Raw genomic sequence first — 18,084 nt, 5'->3', positions numbered from 1 at the left:
ACCTGAAATTGTTGGTGTCAGGTTTGTCCAGGAAATTCAGGGTGTGTTTGTTTTGCTGCCAGCACTTGTCTCATGTGCTTTAGTCTCCTGTGAAGACAGTGTCAAACCCATTGAAATGTCGACAGAAACAGACAGCAGTTCGTCGTTTTCACATTCACCTTTCACGTTGAATTCTGTCTGTGTTTCAGCTTTTCATTTCTACCTTGTGATCTCACATGAAAGGGCTGGATGTATCAGGCTTCTTGCTGCCGCAGACTGAGAGAAGGCTGCTTTATTAATTTTTATGTTTGTTTGTTTGTTTTTTGTACACTAACTTTCAGTAGAAATTCTGTTTGGAGGAGGCCACCAGCTGTTTTCTCTAGTATGTTTTACATCTGGGTTTGTTTTTTTTTTGTTTATCTTTTCAAGATAAAAGCTATTTCAAATATAATTAAATATGACATTGAAGATCAGTTTCTTCCACACTGAACTGCAAGTAGGGATGGAGTCCTGTATGCTAAGTGTATTTAGTGCACCTAGTTTTGCTGTACAATCCAATGAATTAATGTTTTGTATTGTTTCAGTCAGTAATATTTTCATACGTTATTGCTTGCAAATTCATATCAAATATTAATTTTTTACAGTTGTTAAAATGTCTGTCCACTTTGATTGACTGCTAAAGGGCATCACAAAGTATCAATATGATTCTTATTTTTGTTTTTCAGTTCCATGTTGTGATTACAGTACATTATTTGCAGGACATTCAAACACTTGGGTATAGTTCTATATATTTTTTTCCAAAATGTGTGCATTTGTTTTATTAAAAAAACAAAAAAAAAAAAACAATCCTTTACCTAAATGAAAGTTTGTTTTCTGACGGGTGTTGAGGCGTGTTTTGAGTAATAATATAGTGGTACAGGTTTACAGATCTAAAGTATTTTTATTAGAAACAGCCTTTGGCTAGCTGTTTTGATCATGTTGACCTCACCAGCTCCCACTGTGCCACACGGTATGACATGTGAGCAGGGTCCAAAATTAACTTTCTGCCACACCTGTCAATGGTGGTTGCATTGAGAGAATTTACTGCTCATGAATATTTCTACTGGCTATGAAACTTTATTAGGTATTATTTTATACCTAATCATACTGACTCCAAACTTAGTTCAATGCCTTGCATATGTGTACCAAACAGTGTAGGTCACTCTTATAAGAGATGAGACAGTTTCTAGTGAAACCGAACCTGTCACAATGTGGCATTTGTCGCGCATGTAAAAAAAACAAATGAAAAAAAATACTAGTAAAATAATTAAAAATATTGTCATGGCTCTTGACTCAAAAATAATGCAACATACTGTTTCATAACTGTTAGGTAATATTTATGGCACACACTCTCCCTGCTATTGGCCGGTGAGTTAAAGTTCATTTTGGACCCTGCAGTTCTTAATAAAGCTATCAGCCAACTGGTGAGTAACTCCCAATAACTCCTAAAGCCAATTTGTACTTTCATTTGGCACTTGGTAAGTGTTAATTTTGGGTGCTACGTGTGATTTGTATTAATTGGATTATATTGAATAAGTCAGTTCTGCAGCAGTGTGTTGTTTGGTAAAACTCACTCATGTTCTTGCCAGTCAGGAGACGTAAAGTTTCTTTCCTTATGATTTCTTAAGGTAGTTGTACTCCCACACCTTCACTGCTGTCTCTGAACTAATGTGACATGCACACCATACATAATTTCAAAACCATATTCATCATGTAATGAGTCTACACTTCCTCTGGCATTAACCTGGCGGAAGAGGGAAGGCAGCTGATTTGTCACATTTTCACTTTCTGACCTACTATCACTCTTTTTGTATGTATCCGTCTTTATTTATTCACAATGGTTTAATCATAATGCATCAGAGAGGAAATGCAGGAATCCAATTTTCACCTCAATATCACCCCAGATGAGGGAGGAGGTTGCAGAAGAGGGTTGGAGAGAGGAAGAAATGGGATAGAAAAAAAGAGATGAGGAGAGAATGAAAGATGAAGAGAAAGATCGGAGAAGGAAAGAGGAATGGCCTAGGTGTGTGTGAAGGTGAAGTGGAGGAATGGAAATGGAAATGTAGTACTTCTTTTTAGCTTTAGTTTACTGTGTGATCAACTCAGATACAGCAATTGAAAAAAAAAAGGAGTTCAATTATGTATTTTTTGAGTAGTGATTTAAACTGTTATGTGTAAAGGCATTAATGCTGATATATTTTCTCACATCTTCTCAGGCTGTTTAATTTCACAAGGTTGTAATATTTATAAATCCATAATTTATAACTTTGAGACACTCACTCTTTCACAAAGTTTTACAAAAACTGAATAGATGATCATTTCTGATTCTGATTGTAAAACAGATGCAGAACTTCTACAGCAGATGGCTTGTGTTCATCTCCCTGCATGTGTGATTAAAAAAATAAAGCATAACTCCTTTGAACCCAGTTTAAGTTCGGAACAATTCATAATTGTAGCAGCTGGACGTCCCTGAGTGGTCACGTGTTGACATAAACAGCACTGCATGTGCTCCATTGAGTTGGGCCTAAGGTTTACCAAAGCCATGCTGCAAATGCAGAGTCATTTTGCAAATAATAAGCACATTGTTTCATTAAAAAAATGGTTGAAGTGTTACAGACACAGATTTAAGTCACATTGATGAAGAAATTGTGAGCAGCCCTTGGTCAATACTCTAAAGTTCCACTGTAATTAGCATCATATAATCGTGTGTTTGAATCAAAGATGTCACCACAGTTGGATAACAGACCTTTTGATTTCATGCTAACTTCAAAAAGATGCAAAGAGATGGATGTTGCTGGGTTCTCTCAATAACTAATGGAAACAACATAACACCTTCTTTGACTACAGAAAGATCTGTACAACATTATGGGAGTCAGTGGAAACACAAGCACAAACAAATGCACTGGGTACGCTTCAGCACACATCCATAAGGAGCCTTTATGCACAATGTAAAATGCCAGATGTGAGATGCTGGTTTATAGTTTGGGAAATTAAATGAAAAATGTTGAGCTGCAGGGATCTCAGTTTTTCCCACTTGGATACGTTGTTTTTGTTTATTGCGTGACATTTGTGCTGTATGGTACTATTTAGTAACTGTGACTTCAGCTGTGTTTACACTGATCTGAAATCAACCTTACCGTTCTGTCATCAGTCATTCACAGGTGTCAGAAATTTTCCAGAAAAGGGTAATATTGAGCTGATTTTTCTTTATTAATGTATGCTTTAGTTAAGGCATTTTTTCCTGAAATGATTTAAAAACATTCATATGGCAAAAAAGCAATATTGTAAAACTTTAAAAATCAAATCTCTGCATTTTTTATGATCTAATATGCATTGTTAGGCCTGGAATAGAATATTAGGAAAATACATCATATATATTTGTTAAAAACAATAAAATTGCTTGAAAAAATTTAAACGATTAATACTTTCAGCAAGGATGCATTAAATTGTTCAAACGTGTTTTTGTTTTAATTTACCTATTATTTAACAATATAAAAAAATATTTTTATGGCAAAAAAGCTTCATTGTACTTTAATTTATTTGCATATTTCTCAATTCAGTTTAGTGTATATATAAAATATAGGGCCGGGACTCGATTAAAAAAATTAATCTAATTAATTAGAGGCTTTGTAATTAATTAATCGAAATTAATCGCATTTTAATCGCATATAAATATTTGACCTGAGAACAGTGAGAAGTAAGTTTTTTTATATGGATTTTTAAATGTCCCATCCACAGGGCCAACCAAAGCGGTCTCATCAGCTTCTTTGTCCATGTTCACTGTGGTTTGTTTTTGGCTGTTTCTCAATATGCGTTCTTCAGCGATCTTGCGTCCTTGTGTTCTCGTTCTACGTCATCATTAACCGTCGAAGTTCAGTTCCAATTCTCAAGAACGCAAGTACAGAGGATGCATGAAAGTGCCCGGATATGTTCTTGAAACTGAGGATGCATCGAGTGCAGACTTGAGAGAATCGAGCCGTTAGAAATCCCAGAAAACGCTGTGGGTGGCCGGTGTACGGAAGCCTGTAAGCTTTAAAGTCGCTCTCACAAATACTTAACGGCTCTTCAAGTTGAAAGTAAACATTTATCGTTTTGTTTTGGTTAATTTTAATAAAGTTATAAGACCCGGAGAAAGTCTGCATTTTTATTGGCATATTAAAATGAATCTTAACAGTAAAACATATAACGCTGTAAAATAAAACAATACAATTATATGAAAGTAATATCTATAATAGTATGAAATGTTTTAATAAGTTATGACATTTTGTAATATTTATTGTTCATTGGTCGCTGCTTATGCTGAGACTATGCGGTCAGTTAAGCAGGAATGCAGTACATCTCAGTTCTCATAAGTGTGCGTTCTGTGTTCTCGCGTCCTTCCGAGTTCGTTCTTCCAAGGAAGCTTGGCAAGACCGGTCTCTCCACGAGAACGCAAGTCCGTTCTTTGCGCTAGTTGGTGCTCCACTATAATCGGTCCGCCGAAACTCATCCAGTGAGAAACGTTCCGCGGTGCAAAAATAAGTGCGATTAAAATGCGTTAAAAAAATTTAACGCGTTATTTTTGTGTAATTAATTAATCTAAATTAACGCGTTAAAGTCCCGGCCCTAATAAAATAATTTACATCATATTGTCACATTATTCTATACTGTGGATATATTAGCATTAGGGCTTTTGATGGAGGTCACTTATGGGTTAAAAAAAATTCTTGTTAATTTTTTAATGACATTCACTGTTTTCGTATTTTGCTGTAGCAGCATCCTCTTCATGTGAATTATTTTTGGACTGTGTTTTTTTTTTTTTTTTTTCCTCCCCAATTTTGAACAGAAATGTCTCTTGTAGTCTGTTGTGCTCGTTTGATCTCATTGTTTCATGCTTAATCTGAGCTCTTCATCACAGTCAGCTGTCTCTGTATCCTCACCCTTTCAATCAACACTCCAATCTCCTCATTATATGGGGGATAAATCTGTTTGTGTGTGTCACAGAGCGAATCTGAGTTGCCATGTGAGTCACGCACACCCTGGCATGAAATCGGGAGGATTTTTATGTAATTTCAATATGCATTAAAACAAAAAAAATTAACCCCACATTTCTGCCTACAAATTACTCAGTCCTTACATGCACTTTTACATCAGTAGTGTGAAGCCACACACACGCTCCTACACTGGATGATAAAATAACAAGTGGCATATTAGTCACGTTATTTATCAACAAAATAACATCAGTGTAATCAGATGTTCATTCACTTAGAAAAGTAGACAATTTGGCTTCAAATTCAACTTCAGTAAGGACACATTACATTGATCAAAAGTGGCAGTAAATGCATTTACATTGTTATAAAAAATCTATTAAAATAAATGCTGTTCTTTGAACTTTCTGTTCATCAAAGAATTCAAAAAAATGTATCACAGCTGCAAACTATTAAGCAGCGCAACTGTTTTTAACTTTGAACACCAAATCAGCATATTAAAATTATCACTTAAGGATCATGACGACTGAAGACTGGAGTAAATTCAGCTTTGCCTTCACAGGAATAAGTTCAATTTTAAAATATATTTTAAATAGTATAGTGTTATTTTAAATTGTATTTGAGCAAATAAATGCACCCTTGCTGAGTATAAAAGACTTCCATTGTAAGTGCATTACTGTGTTTCCTGTTTTTATAACCTGAGGGGGAGAGTTGACATGATATCCTGAGGTAACTGACAACATGACGTGGATACAGTCGAAAGAGCTTAAGCTGTTCCTGGAAAATTCCTGTAACCCTTTCCTGTAATCGACAAAATCGACACCTTGTTCTTGCATTGCTCCAGTTGGAGTATCAAAACTTAAAGTCTTGAATCTGCGGTTCCTCTAACAGCAGGTATATGTTCCTTCCCTCAAGCCTTTTGTCCTAGATTTAAAGTCGTCCTTCACTATGTCTTTTTAGGAAGAACAGTCTAGAAAGGGCACAACAGAATGCCAGTTATATTTAGCTGCAAAAACACATTTTATAATATCAAACCCATCACCTCTCTCTCTCTCACTCGCTCTCTTTTCACCCATTTGCTAATGTTTGATGTGTCATTATCAGACAGACCTCAGGTGGGTTTCTAATTCTCCTCTCTAAGGAGTGAATACCCAGGGTGACTGAACTGATTTGCAGAGATCTGAATCAGGAGAAAAAGAGCAAAAATGTGTGCGTGTGTGTGTGCGATCAAATCCTAATTAACAGGCAGCGATCTGGTCCAGGAGTGTTGAAAAGGATGTTGGTTAATCAAAGCAGAATATGTCGAGGTCCGTCTGTGTGTGTGTGTGTGTGTGTGAGTGTGTGACAGGCCAGCTGTTCTCTTGTCTCATTCAGCTCTGTTCTTCCTGTTCTCCATAATACAGAATTATTAAGAATGCTGTTAAGCTAATGCTCTTTTGCTTGCCCTTGTTCTCTCAAGTTGTCTTCATCAAGCCGATTTGCTTCACTACAATCATCATTTAATTTGTCAGTAATTTAGAGGCTCAGTTCAATCTAAACTGCTTAATTGAATGAATACCATCGTGATTTCTCGCTCTCTGTCTGTCCTGTTCTTGAGTTTGTCGATTGACACTTGTCATTTGTGTGTCTGTGCAGCGTACACTTAGTGCTATGTGTGTTTGCATGTTTTCTGGGAATGTGCATGTATTTAGTGATGCTATATCTCTCATTGTTTTTAGCAGCCACCAGCACTCGTTTGTGGGGTGGACCACCCACTCTCTGCTTGCTGCATCTCCAACCTATCACCTGACAGGGTAATGCACCAATCAGCTGACTGTGATCTGTGTCATGTGACTGTGCCTGCCATTTTGGCTTATCTCAATTTTTTTTAAACCTTTAATTTGACCAATTTTTCATTGTCTAGTATTGACTCCCTGACCTGCCTTGACCCTTCCTCTAAACCTCAGTTGAACTGGGAATCATCTATGTTCCTTCATCACCATTCTATGTTGATACTTGGGTCATGATACAGTTCATCATTTTTGGTTGCAAAAGAGAGCAACAGTGACTATCTACTTTTTCAGCGGGTTTGGTGCTTGACTGTGTGATCTTAGGGGTTGGGTGCTAATTTTTTTATTTTTTTGGAAATCTCTGATTAGTGGAGATTTCTTCACAGAATTATGGGTAATGTAGTTTCCAATAGTCAATGCTTTTAAATGGAAAATAAGTGCTACTAGTGTATTGTTTCTGTATCGTGACATTTGTGTCACAATACTGTTTTTCTTTCATCTTGTTAACCCATACCTTCAGAGTTTGTGCTACAGCATGATTGATCCCAAAACCCCTGACCCACATTCCTTTCATCCAAGATGGTGTAAATCCGGATGAAAGGGCAATACGTCCTGGTTGGATATCTTGGTTAGATATTCTTGTTAAAACATGAAGCTTGAAGCTGTGAGGGGAAGAAATAGGCGTCAAAGTGCCTGGTTGTTCATTGAAGTCTTGTCCCAAGCCCTCATTCATAAAACTTTAGAATCTTTAGAGGCCATCTTTGCTTAGCCCCAGAGTAACAGTAAGTGCTTATTATGAGGCCTTTTTAATTATGCATCATTTTATATGCTTACAGGGTCCAGAATTAACACTCGCCAAGCACCAATTGCGAAAACAAATTAGCTTCAGTAAGTAAATAAAACTCAGCCACCTGGCTGGAAATTTTATTAGGAACTGTAGCACTGGAAGGTTTAAATTAAATTGCAGGAACAATAGTATGACCAATCAAATCGATGAAAGTGATATTAGAGTGTTGTGAATTCAAATTACTTTGTCTTTGATTGTCAAAGACAGCTATGCCTCTTAACAGCTTGTATGTAAGTGAAAACTTGCCATTAAACTTTATCTTGAATTTGTCTTCTCCAGAACCTAAAATATGGTGAATTATATAGTATCTGTAAAAAGTATTCACCCCCTCCATCGGACGTATTCCTTTTACCCTCTCAAGCCTTCTAGGTGTACCCAGAATTATCTCTCAAGAATGAGGACCACAGTGTTTTTCTGAGTCAGTTTAATGGCTGGTGCCAAATATTAGTATGACAGCCAAAAATCTATTTTACTCTCATCAGACCACAGAACCTTCATCCAGCTGTCCTCGGTGTCTCCCACATCCTGGCAAACTGTAGCAGAGATGTCATGTGACATTTCTGAACAGTGTCTTTTACCTTTGCCACTCTCTGCTAAAGCACCTGGGCAAGCACTGAAGCTTGTAACTCCTTCAGAGCTGTCATTGGTCTCTAGGCGGTCTCCCCCAACGGTCTCTTTCTTACCCTCATTTTAATCGTACTCCAGTAGATATTCACTGGCTTGGAAATATTCTTGTGTCCATCCCTTGACTTGTGCTTTTAAGTTTACAGGAGCGGTTTCAGGAGTTCTCTCTCTCTCTCTCTCTCTCTCTCTCTCTCTCTCTCTCTCTCTCTCTCTCTCTCTCTCTCTCGCTCTCTCTCTCGCTCTCTCTCTCTTCATGGCCAGTTTTGGCACAGTAGTTGGACTGACCAGACACTGGTGTATTAATATATAAGATGTCTGAAACCAGTCAGTTGCTCCAGAGAGTATTTATGTGTATTGCATTAAAGGGGGTGAATATTTATGAAGTCTACCATTCAAACACTACCATTCGAAAGTTTGGGGTCAGTAATTTTTTTTTTCTTTTTTTCGGTGAAGTCAAAAATACCAAGGCTGCATTTATTTGATTAAATGTACAGTAAAAACCGTAATATTGTGAAATATTATTGCAATTTAAAAAACTGTTTTATATTCATTTTAAAATGTAATGCATTGCTGTAATGACAAAGCTAAATTTTCAGCAGCCATTAATTCAGTCTTAAGTGTCACATGACTCTATATTTGTTAATATTTGGAAACATTTCATAGTATCAGTGTTAAAAACAGTTGTTCTGCTTAATATTTTTGTGAAAACTATGATGTTTTTTCAGGACACTTTAAACAGAAGGATCAAAAGAACCTTTTGTAAATCTTTTGTAACATCAAAAATGTCTTTACTGTCACTTATGATCAGTTTAATGCATCCCTGCTAAAAATATTATTAATTTCTTTAAAAAAAAAACATTCTGACCCCAAACTTTTAAGCAGTCCTTTGTTTTAGAGCGCTATAGTTCAGTGTAATGACAAATGAGGAACAAAATCGCAATATCAAATTTTTGTGACCAGTGCCACTTTTCTGAGAGATTGAAACTGACATCTCATATGTGATGCTACCAGTGACAATGTCATGTGCTATTTGTCACAACTACATTAAATATACACTTCAGTTATATCAGAAAGAGAACGAAGAAATCAAAAGAGATAAGTGTCTCTCTGGTTTTGTTCCTCTGTTATCTAGAGCAGTGGTTGATCTTAAACTGTTTTGACTGTTGCTTTTTCACTATTAGGCTTAGAAAAGGCCGAGCAAGCTGAACGCAACATCTGAAGGAACATAGACCAGTTTAATTGGGTTTCATGATGCTTTTGTATATACATGTGCCCTAAAAAGAAAGGTTAACATGCCCAAACAGAAAAAAAAATCTCGGCTTTAGTCAATCTGCAAAACAAGATTTCTCATAAATATTAGTTAGGTTCTTTACACTAAGAAGCCTATCGTTTCTGAGATCTTGACTGTGTAGTAGTGGGGAAACTATTCTATATGCGTTTTGTATTGTGAACGTTCATTTGTGTATTATATATATATATATATATATATATATATATATATATATATATATATATATATATATATCAAATGTGTCTGTGTTGATCATTTGAGGAGGGTTTCTGTGCTGTACTCGTGTCGAATCATAATGCACCACATCTGCTTCAAATCTAATGAATCAATATTGTGTTTGCAGTCAAAACAGGTTTGGTCTTTTTACACAGTGCTGACTGTACCCCTCTCAAGCTTGTTATTTCCACATATTAACCTTTCTTCTCTCTCTTTCTCTGATGGACAGATCACTGGTGGAAGATGATGATGCTCAGATGATGAAGGTGTCGCTGGGATGCAGTGAAATGGGGCTTTCCTCCCACTTGCAGGCCTCAAAAACGGGAAACACACGCTTCTTTACCAGCAACACACACAGCTCTGTGGTTTTACAGGTGAGTGTGTGTGAGATTGCATATGTCTTTTACTAAATGTCAGGGTGGGTATGTGGGGTGTCACCATCTGCCATTCCGGCATCATATCACACGTTAGAGTTTGTGTGTGTGTTTGGAAGAGACTGTGAAGGTCATCTCTGCTGTTTCTGGCAGTCAGGCTTTAGTTCACACACAAAGATGATAATATTATGATCATCATCCTCATTGGTGGTGGGCTCAGTCCTGCCTGAAGTCCAAGAGAACATTCATTAGCACTTACCTGCGGGTCACCTGACAAGTGTCAGCATGTGCTTGTTGGGAACAAAGGTGAGAATTTAATTGGAATTTGCCAGTGAGTCATTGCAGTCCGATCAATAAGTAAAGGTCACCTGATTCCCTTTGTTTGTGTGCATCTGTTCATATATATTTAACCCTCTCTGATGCACAATGTCCTCTTCAGTGGACTATTTTTATATAATAATATGTTAGTTTAAAACTTAGCGAAGCATTGTAATAATGGCTATATTTCTAATATTAATTATAATTCTAAATGATATCCATTTTACAAACTGTGGCACTATCAGAACATTGCTGTTTTTTGACTGGCAGACAGGAACATTTTTGATAAATAAAACATTTCTCTTCACATGCTTAGACTGGTCTGTGAGAAATAAAAATGTTAGTTTTTTCCACCAAAAGCATCTTTTTACAAAAGATACTTTTTTGCTGTATTATTTATCAAATAAATGCAGCCTTTTTGGGACTTCTTTTAAAAACACTGAAAAATCTTATCAACCCTAAACTTTTGAACAGTAGTGTAGGTTCACTGTTTGTTTACATGGGATAAGACAAATTAATGTATTGCGTGATTCCTAGATGTCATTAGCAATGACAATTTATGTTGACGTGATGAGGTCACTCTTGATTCCTCCTATCACAATGTCAATGACAGCTTTCATCCATCACCTGATTGGCATTCTGGCTGAAATCAGCTACTGCTGTTAGAGGAGGTGAATTGTGTTTATAGGAACTTCAAATTGCAGTTTATTAAGATCGAATCAGTTTGTTAAATCAGAATACCACAGATAAACAATATTTGAAAGAAGCTGAAGTTGAAGACAGCCGCACTGGTATTTAATTATTTATAAAGCCATTTTGGGGTTGTTGCCCTCATATCTCTGCTGTCTTTTAAAACAGAAAATCGTCGAGAAATACTTTCTTCGCTCACAAAATTGTTATACTCTTTCTGTTCCTTCGATCTGAATTAGGTAAAAAGGCTTTTATGTACGCAGCTCCGACTGACTGGAATCTTCTGCAGTCGAAATTGAAATTACAGAATTTGCTGTCTTTGGATCATTTTAAAGCTGTCATTCGGCAAATGGAAATCGACTCAATGATATGTAACTGTTTTTAAGTGTCTTTAGCTTGTTTGTGTTGTAACATTCTGTGATGAAATTGATGTATTGCTGCCCATTTTGGCCAGGACACTCCTGCGAAAGAGATTTTTAATCTCAGAGAGTCTCTTCTGGTTAAATAAAGGTTAAATAAAAAATAAATAAAATAAAAAGACAGCCGCTCTGAGATGATGACTTAATTTCAATTTGAATCTGTCACATGGCACATGTGTCCTAAAGCACAGCAGCCCTCTGTACCCTACAATATCACTAACCACTGGAAAAATGATTTGATTCATTCCAGTGATTTGTTGGGAAACCGCACTCAGTTCATTTGATTGGATGTTTATCCCCAGGCTCTGTGTGTCCTCACATACCAAACATACACAGAATTAGAGTTTTAGTCGAGGAACCAGGTTTGTGTGTTTTAGCATATGTTTTGTATTGTAGAGTACATCCATTTATTTTGTAAAAATGCTGCAAATTTGTGCTTATTTATTTTAATATTGTCATCATAATAATGATATTAATGTAAAAGTATTTTCGAAATATTATTTTAATATAAATTATTCCATAGTGACACAACAAACATACAACCCACACACAGTGTTTGTTAATGTAGGCGCCTCAACCAAAAATGCTTTTACTGTCATATCAGATGCAGCATTGTTATCTTCTACATTTTACATTTAGACATTTAGCAGACGCTTTTATCCAAAGCGACTTATGAACGAGGCACATCACAAGCAAAGCTTTTAGTTTTAGATTTTATCAGACGCTGATGTTTTGAGGCAGGTAAAGACAGCCTGTTGTCTTTTCCACGTTTATCGAGGCATGTCAGTTAAACTCCAGCTCAGAGCGTGTAGTAAAGTGTTTGCTGCTTAAAAAGCTTATGTGTAATTTCGGTGAGTGCAGCACTGATTGGACTGTGCCCTATTTAATGTCCTATCACATGCTTCTGTATTGAGCCTGACACAGCGGCTTGGAGTGTGTGCGTGCGAGTGGACGATGGCTCTGTCCTGTTAATTATGGCTCGTCTGTGCCGTGGGAACCCATCTCTGCTGCAGTCCGCTCATGCATCTGACCTCCTGTTCATTAATTAACCCCACAATCTTTTATTCAGAAATGACGCTCATGGGACGCATAGTAATGATACAGCTCCTTAACAGTCACACTCTGTTTTTATGGGTGATAACAGATGCTTTAGTGTTTTTATTGTTTTTTTACCTCGAGACCATTTCGGTCAATCTCTTTCCTCATCCTCAGTTAAATTCATTAAGTGCATTATAGAAATGTTTGTCAGTCCTCTGTTTTATTTTCTTCCCTCTGTCTCTCAGGGTTTTGACCAGTTGAGGATAGAGGGCCTGCTGTGTGATGTCACGTTGGTGGCGGGAGATGGGGATGAGGCATTTCCTGTTCACCGAGCCATGATGGCCTCCTCCAGCGACTACTTTAAAGCCATGTTTACAGGTGAGTGAGAGAACAAGACATGGGATAAAAAAGGATTAGGTGAGGTGAAGCCAAGTTTCCAGGTGAGGAAGGGATAAAGGAAGGAATAAGAAAAAAACCTGAGGTGTTTTGGAACCGAGAGGTCAAAGAGAAGAGAGACTCCAGTTAAGTTAGTAATAAACAGATAATGTTGATGCACTATGCTGTACTAATTTGTTTTTGTTTGTGTTTAGCACTGTCACTTTAAATCTTCTTTTGCTTTTTTTTTTTGCTTTTTTACTTCGTTAATCGTGTAAATATCAGTAACATGTCAGTCTCATTTAGTCACACCAGAAACTTTCCCTCAGAGCTCAGGATGTTCCTGATTCTCCCTCCATTCACCCCGTCCCTCACTCGCCCTCTCTCTCTCTCTCTCTCTCTCTCTCTCTCTCTCTCTCTCTCTCTCTCTCTCTCTCTCTCAGAAGTGCACTCTGTTTCTTGGGAAGAAAGAACAAAGAAAGAGAGGTGAAAAAAGATGAGAAAGCAAGGGATTTGCTCGGGGTTATTTGGGAAAGCATGTTCAGAGATAATCTGTTCGATGGAAAGGACTTAATTTCATTATTTGAATTGAGTTCAGCTATTCCCTAAATAATTATGCCATTTAATACTGCATACTACCAAATCCTGGATGAATTTTTAACACAAAACTATTATGAGAGAGCACTAAAACAATTATAAAGAAGCAGTGTGCCCAGGGAATCCTCTTTCTGCAGGCTTATACCATTTCCTAACAAGAGCTGGGGGAAAATCGGTTTATCGACGCATTGTGATTCTGAATCAGTCCACAATTTCTGAATTGATTCAAAGTTTAATTTCTAAATCATGCTGGTATTAGTACTTAGTTGCTTAGCGATTTACTACTCTGCCGTTCAAATGTTTTAGATCAGTAAGAATTGATATGCTTATTATAAATGTTTATTTGTTTATGCGAATCACTGCAATACGATGCAATGGAAAAAATATGATGCTATGTATTCAATATGGTACAGATAGTTCGCATATCATGTTCAGACTGACAGCAAGTCATTAATTAACTTAAGTGGCTTCTGACTTCTAACAGCTCGGTCTCTGTAGTGTTTTGTTTCACATATATTCACATAGCAGCAGTGTTGATGAGAGAACACGCTTGAGAAACAGTTTAGAGAGGAGAAATCAAACTACATTATTAAATATTGGTCACAAATTATTGGTCACTTTCTAAATAATAAAAACATAGCACGTCTAGATAAATCTTTTTTTTTTCCAATGCAGATATGTTTGAAATGATGCATCGGGATACAAATGCCAACTTGTATCCAATGCATAATTTTTTTAAATCAGTGCATCGCATCGTTAACTTTTAAGCCGATGCAAATCTATGAATCTTACCATCCCTAGTATGTAACTGACAGATGTGTTGTATCTGTTATCTTATGAAAAGTCAGAAGTATTTATAAGCCCATCAAAGTCCTGCTCATACATGTGTGCCAGAACAGCTTTGTCTGCAAGACTTCCATAATTGCTGTCTGTATTACTTTCTTTCATTCTCCCCTTGTGTTCTACTTATCCCTTTTGCTCTTTTTCTCTCTCGCTTTCCTTCTCTCTTTCTCCATCTTGCCATAGTTGAGAAATCACATCTGAACTAATGAAAGTGGTTTGATTTATTTCAAACGTGGCTCTTGAATAAGTGGCTCATTATTATGGTAAAGAGAATTGGTGACAGCTTGCAGTGAGACTCACTTATCTTCTCTCTTATTTCCTCTTTCTCTCGTTCTCCTTATTGTTTCTGTCACTCTCCCCTCTCTGCCTTTTGATCCGCTCGTTTGCAACGTTTTTTGCCAATCCCTCCCCCATTCTTTTCTTCCTCATTCTCTTCATCTGCTTTTCCCCTTTTTTATATATTTTGCTTGAATATTTCTTTGCACCGATTTTCTCTTGCTTTCATCTGCTCCCTCCGTCATCTTTTCCTCTTTCTTTTTTTTTCCCCCAGGTGGAATGAAAGAGCAGGATTTGATGTGTATAAAGCTGCATGGCGTGAATCGAATAGGGCTAAAGAAGATTATAGACTTCATTTACACCGCCAAACTCTCTCTCAACATGGAGAACCTACAGGACACCCTAGAAGCTGCTAGCTTTCTCCAGATCCTGCCTGTCCTTGACTTCTGCAAAGTCTTTCTCATTTCTGGGGTAGGACACTGTTCAAACCATTTCTAATGAGAATTCTCTAATGTATTTTGTAGTAGTAACACACAGTTCTTACCTCCTCTTAGGTGTCGCTGGACAACTGCGTGGAGGTGGGGCGCATCGCCAACACCTACAACCTCACAGAGGTGGACAAATACGTCAACAACTTTATCCTGAAGAATTTCCCCTCGCTACTCGGCACCGGCGAGTTTGTCAAACTTCCATTTGAACGTCTAGCGTTTGTGCTCTCCTCCAACAGTCTAAAACACTGCAGTGAGCTGGACCTATTCAAATCTGCGTGCCGCTGGTTACGCTACGAAGAAGGCCGCATGGAATACGCCGCCAAGCTAATGCGCAATATCCGATTCCCCCTCATGAGTCCAACAGAACTCATAAACCACGTACAGACTGTCGACTTCATGCGTACGGACAATACATGTGTTAATCTTTTATTAGAAGCCAGCAACTACCAGATGATGCCATACATGCAGCCGGTGATGCAGTCGGAACGAACTGTGATCCGTTCAGACAATACCCATTTAGTGACACTAGGGGGCGTGCTACGGCAACAGCTGGTTGTAAGTAAAGAATTGCGACTTTTTGACGAGAAAGCACACGAATGGAAGGCACTGGCACCCATGGACGCCCCGCGCTACCAGCATGGGATTGCAGTGATCGGGAACTTTTTGTATGTGGTCGGGGGACAGAGTAACTATGACACGAAAGGCAAAACAGCAGTGGATACCGTGTTTCGATACGACCCGAGATATAACAAGTGGATTCAGGTGGCGTGTCTGAATGAGAAGAGGACCTTCTTTCATCTGAGCGCTCTCAAAGGACATCTATATGCTGTGGGCGGGAGAAACGCTGCAGGAGAGCTGGGTGAGTCAGGAAGGGATTTTAGTGTCACAGCAGGGGACAGATTTCTAAGGGACATGCTGTGATTCATTTGTTGACATGTTTTGCAAATGTAACATTAATACGAGTGTCTTTCAGTTTGCTAATTATGTGTGGATGCAAAAAAAAACACAAATTTCTAAATTTTCGGTTGATCCTGAAGGTGAGTTAGTTTGTCAGCAATGCTGCCCCCTAAGGAGTGTTGCTAATCATGTCACTGGTTCTCAACTGGTGGGCCGTGACTCAAAATACTTCGTCACTTCTGTAGAAGCTAGCATAATTAGGCAGATACCAACATGGATGGGTTACTTGACTTCCTCTCCACCTTCAGAACCATGGACGAGATTACACAAGATAAAAATTACAACCCAGACTACATTAAATCCTCGTTTACATGCAGTGAGGATCAACACTGTTTGTGCTGACACCATTGTGTTTTGTAATGTGAATTTTGGAATGCTGAGAGTACGATGCTATCAAAATATAAAATTGCAGTGTGACTGAAGTAACAGCAGATAATTTCTTAAAAGTAGAGTGCAAATATGGCTCTATCCATTAGGGCTGCATGATTAATCTAATGCGATAGTCATGTGAATCTTGTAAGTAAAGCCGGTTCTGTAATTAATAGTAAATCTCCATCATGTGCTTTCAGATGGTGCAGCATTTACTAGAGCCGTAGTTCATTGACAAGCTACGCAATATCTCAGATAAATCATATATTTTCGTAGTCCTGTGTTTATTAGTCACGTTGAAGCAATGAAAGCAGTTAAATCTTGTTTATTCCAGATTTTGTCTTATTGCGATTACATTTATCATGCAGCCCTACTATCCATCAGTTGTTCGTTGCATTAACACAGATCTGAATGTGAGCTTGCAGTGGATCAGATGGTAAAGTCCATCATACATCATCAGAGAGAAGACTGTCATATCACCAGAAGATCAAACTTAAATCTTAAAAAAATAAGAAAAAAATGTATGTATGGATGAATTGTTCATAATAAGATCAGAAAATGCATTTTGAAAATATATGGGGTGATGGTCCATTTTCATATTGAGCCTACAGTATCTCATGATAATAACTTTACTCAATATTGTTGAGCATATGTGGTTAACTGTAATATATTAATTAATATATTTCAAGGTTTGTTTTTAAGGATATTGTTGTTTACTGTGTACTGTAAGCAGCTGTGGTACTTTTTGGGTCACAACTCAATGTCAAGTGTAAAATCCTAAAGCAAACCCAGTTGAACCACCCACACATTTTTACCTCATTCATTTGTCAGGAGGTCAAATTAATCCTTTTTTTGCAGAATTCAGTTATGCCGGGATTTGAAAAAGCTGAAATCAAAAAAATATCTTTAATGCTTATTAACTGCAGTGCATCATTTTGTTATTTGATATTTATTTGTTGATTATACTTAGAGTATTTAATATGCCTTCTAATATGCATTCAAGACAGATAGCAATTAGATCACTGTAGGCTACAGAAGTTTGGATGCCTCAGAAATGACAGAAAGTGAGGAATCACTGGTAATGCACATGGATGGAGCACCCATGAAACTCAAAAACTAATTAGCATTGGGGCAAAAAAGAGCTTTCAGCAAAAATATTAATAGTATACAGGATTTCTGTCCACACCGTGTGCTTTATAGTCATTATTCCAGCGGCTATGGTTGTATGAGATTAACCAGAGATGATAGTACTCACAGGGTGAATGCCCCATTGCAACCTGGGTAATTAAAATACAGAGGCAGCTTCATGTAGCAGAACACAGTGCAAACACATTAATATCTACACAAACAAAAATGACCCTCCCATCATCCACAGCAATGCTCCCCATAACTATGCACACAAACACGCTCACACCAGATTTGTACAGCACCTCAAAATTGACAGGAAAAAGACAAAAACACACACAGATGTCACACTACAGAGGTTTGATAATGGACTCTGACACACTCACTTCCACAGCAAGACTGAGAAAAAGCACAAAAGAATGTACTTACAGCTTTCTGCATGCAATTCACTTTGACACACACACACACACACTGGCCTTT

The 18,084-nt window shown here is 37.5% G+C and overlaps 1 protein-coding gene across 6 annotated transcripts in view; it reads left to right on the top strand.

The window, feature by feature from the left end:
- Positions 1 to 18,084, top strand: part of LOC306871388 (kelch-like protein 13) — a gene marked incomplete at its 5' end in the record, with an annotated part of 55,165 nt that overhangs the window by 31,527 nt on the left and 5,554 nt on the right. For 3 of the 6 annotated variants that reach the window (XM_079419262.1, XM_079419261.1, XM_079419260.1), the window contains 4 exons: positions 9,962 to 10,106; positions 12,817 to 12,949; positions 14,937 to 15,133; positions 15,217 to 16,012. In XM_079419262.1, the coding sequence (XP_079275388.1) occupies positions 9,962 to 10,106; positions 12,817 to 12,949; positions 14,937 to 15,133; positions 15,217 to 16,012 (1,271 nt within the window). Of the gene's footprint in view, positions 1 to 6,703; positions 6,779 to 9,961; positions 10,107 to 12,816; positions 12,950 to 14,936; positions 15,134 to 15,216; positions 16,013 to 18,084 lie in introns of all 6 variants that reach the window. The other 3 variants (XM_079419258.1, XM_079419259.1, XM_079419263.1) reach the window with 2 other exon arrangements.

This window comes from Barbus barbus, assembly GCF_936440315.1.
Source record: "Barbus barbus genome assembly, chromosome: 6".
In the NCBI taxonomy this organism is placed as follows: Eukaryota; Metazoa; Chordata; class Actinopteri; order Cypriniformes; family Cyprinidae; genus Barbus; species Barbus barbus.
The sequence above is the reverse complement of the archived record's forward strand: the minus strand, read 5'-3'. Positions and strand labels throughout refer to the sequence as shown.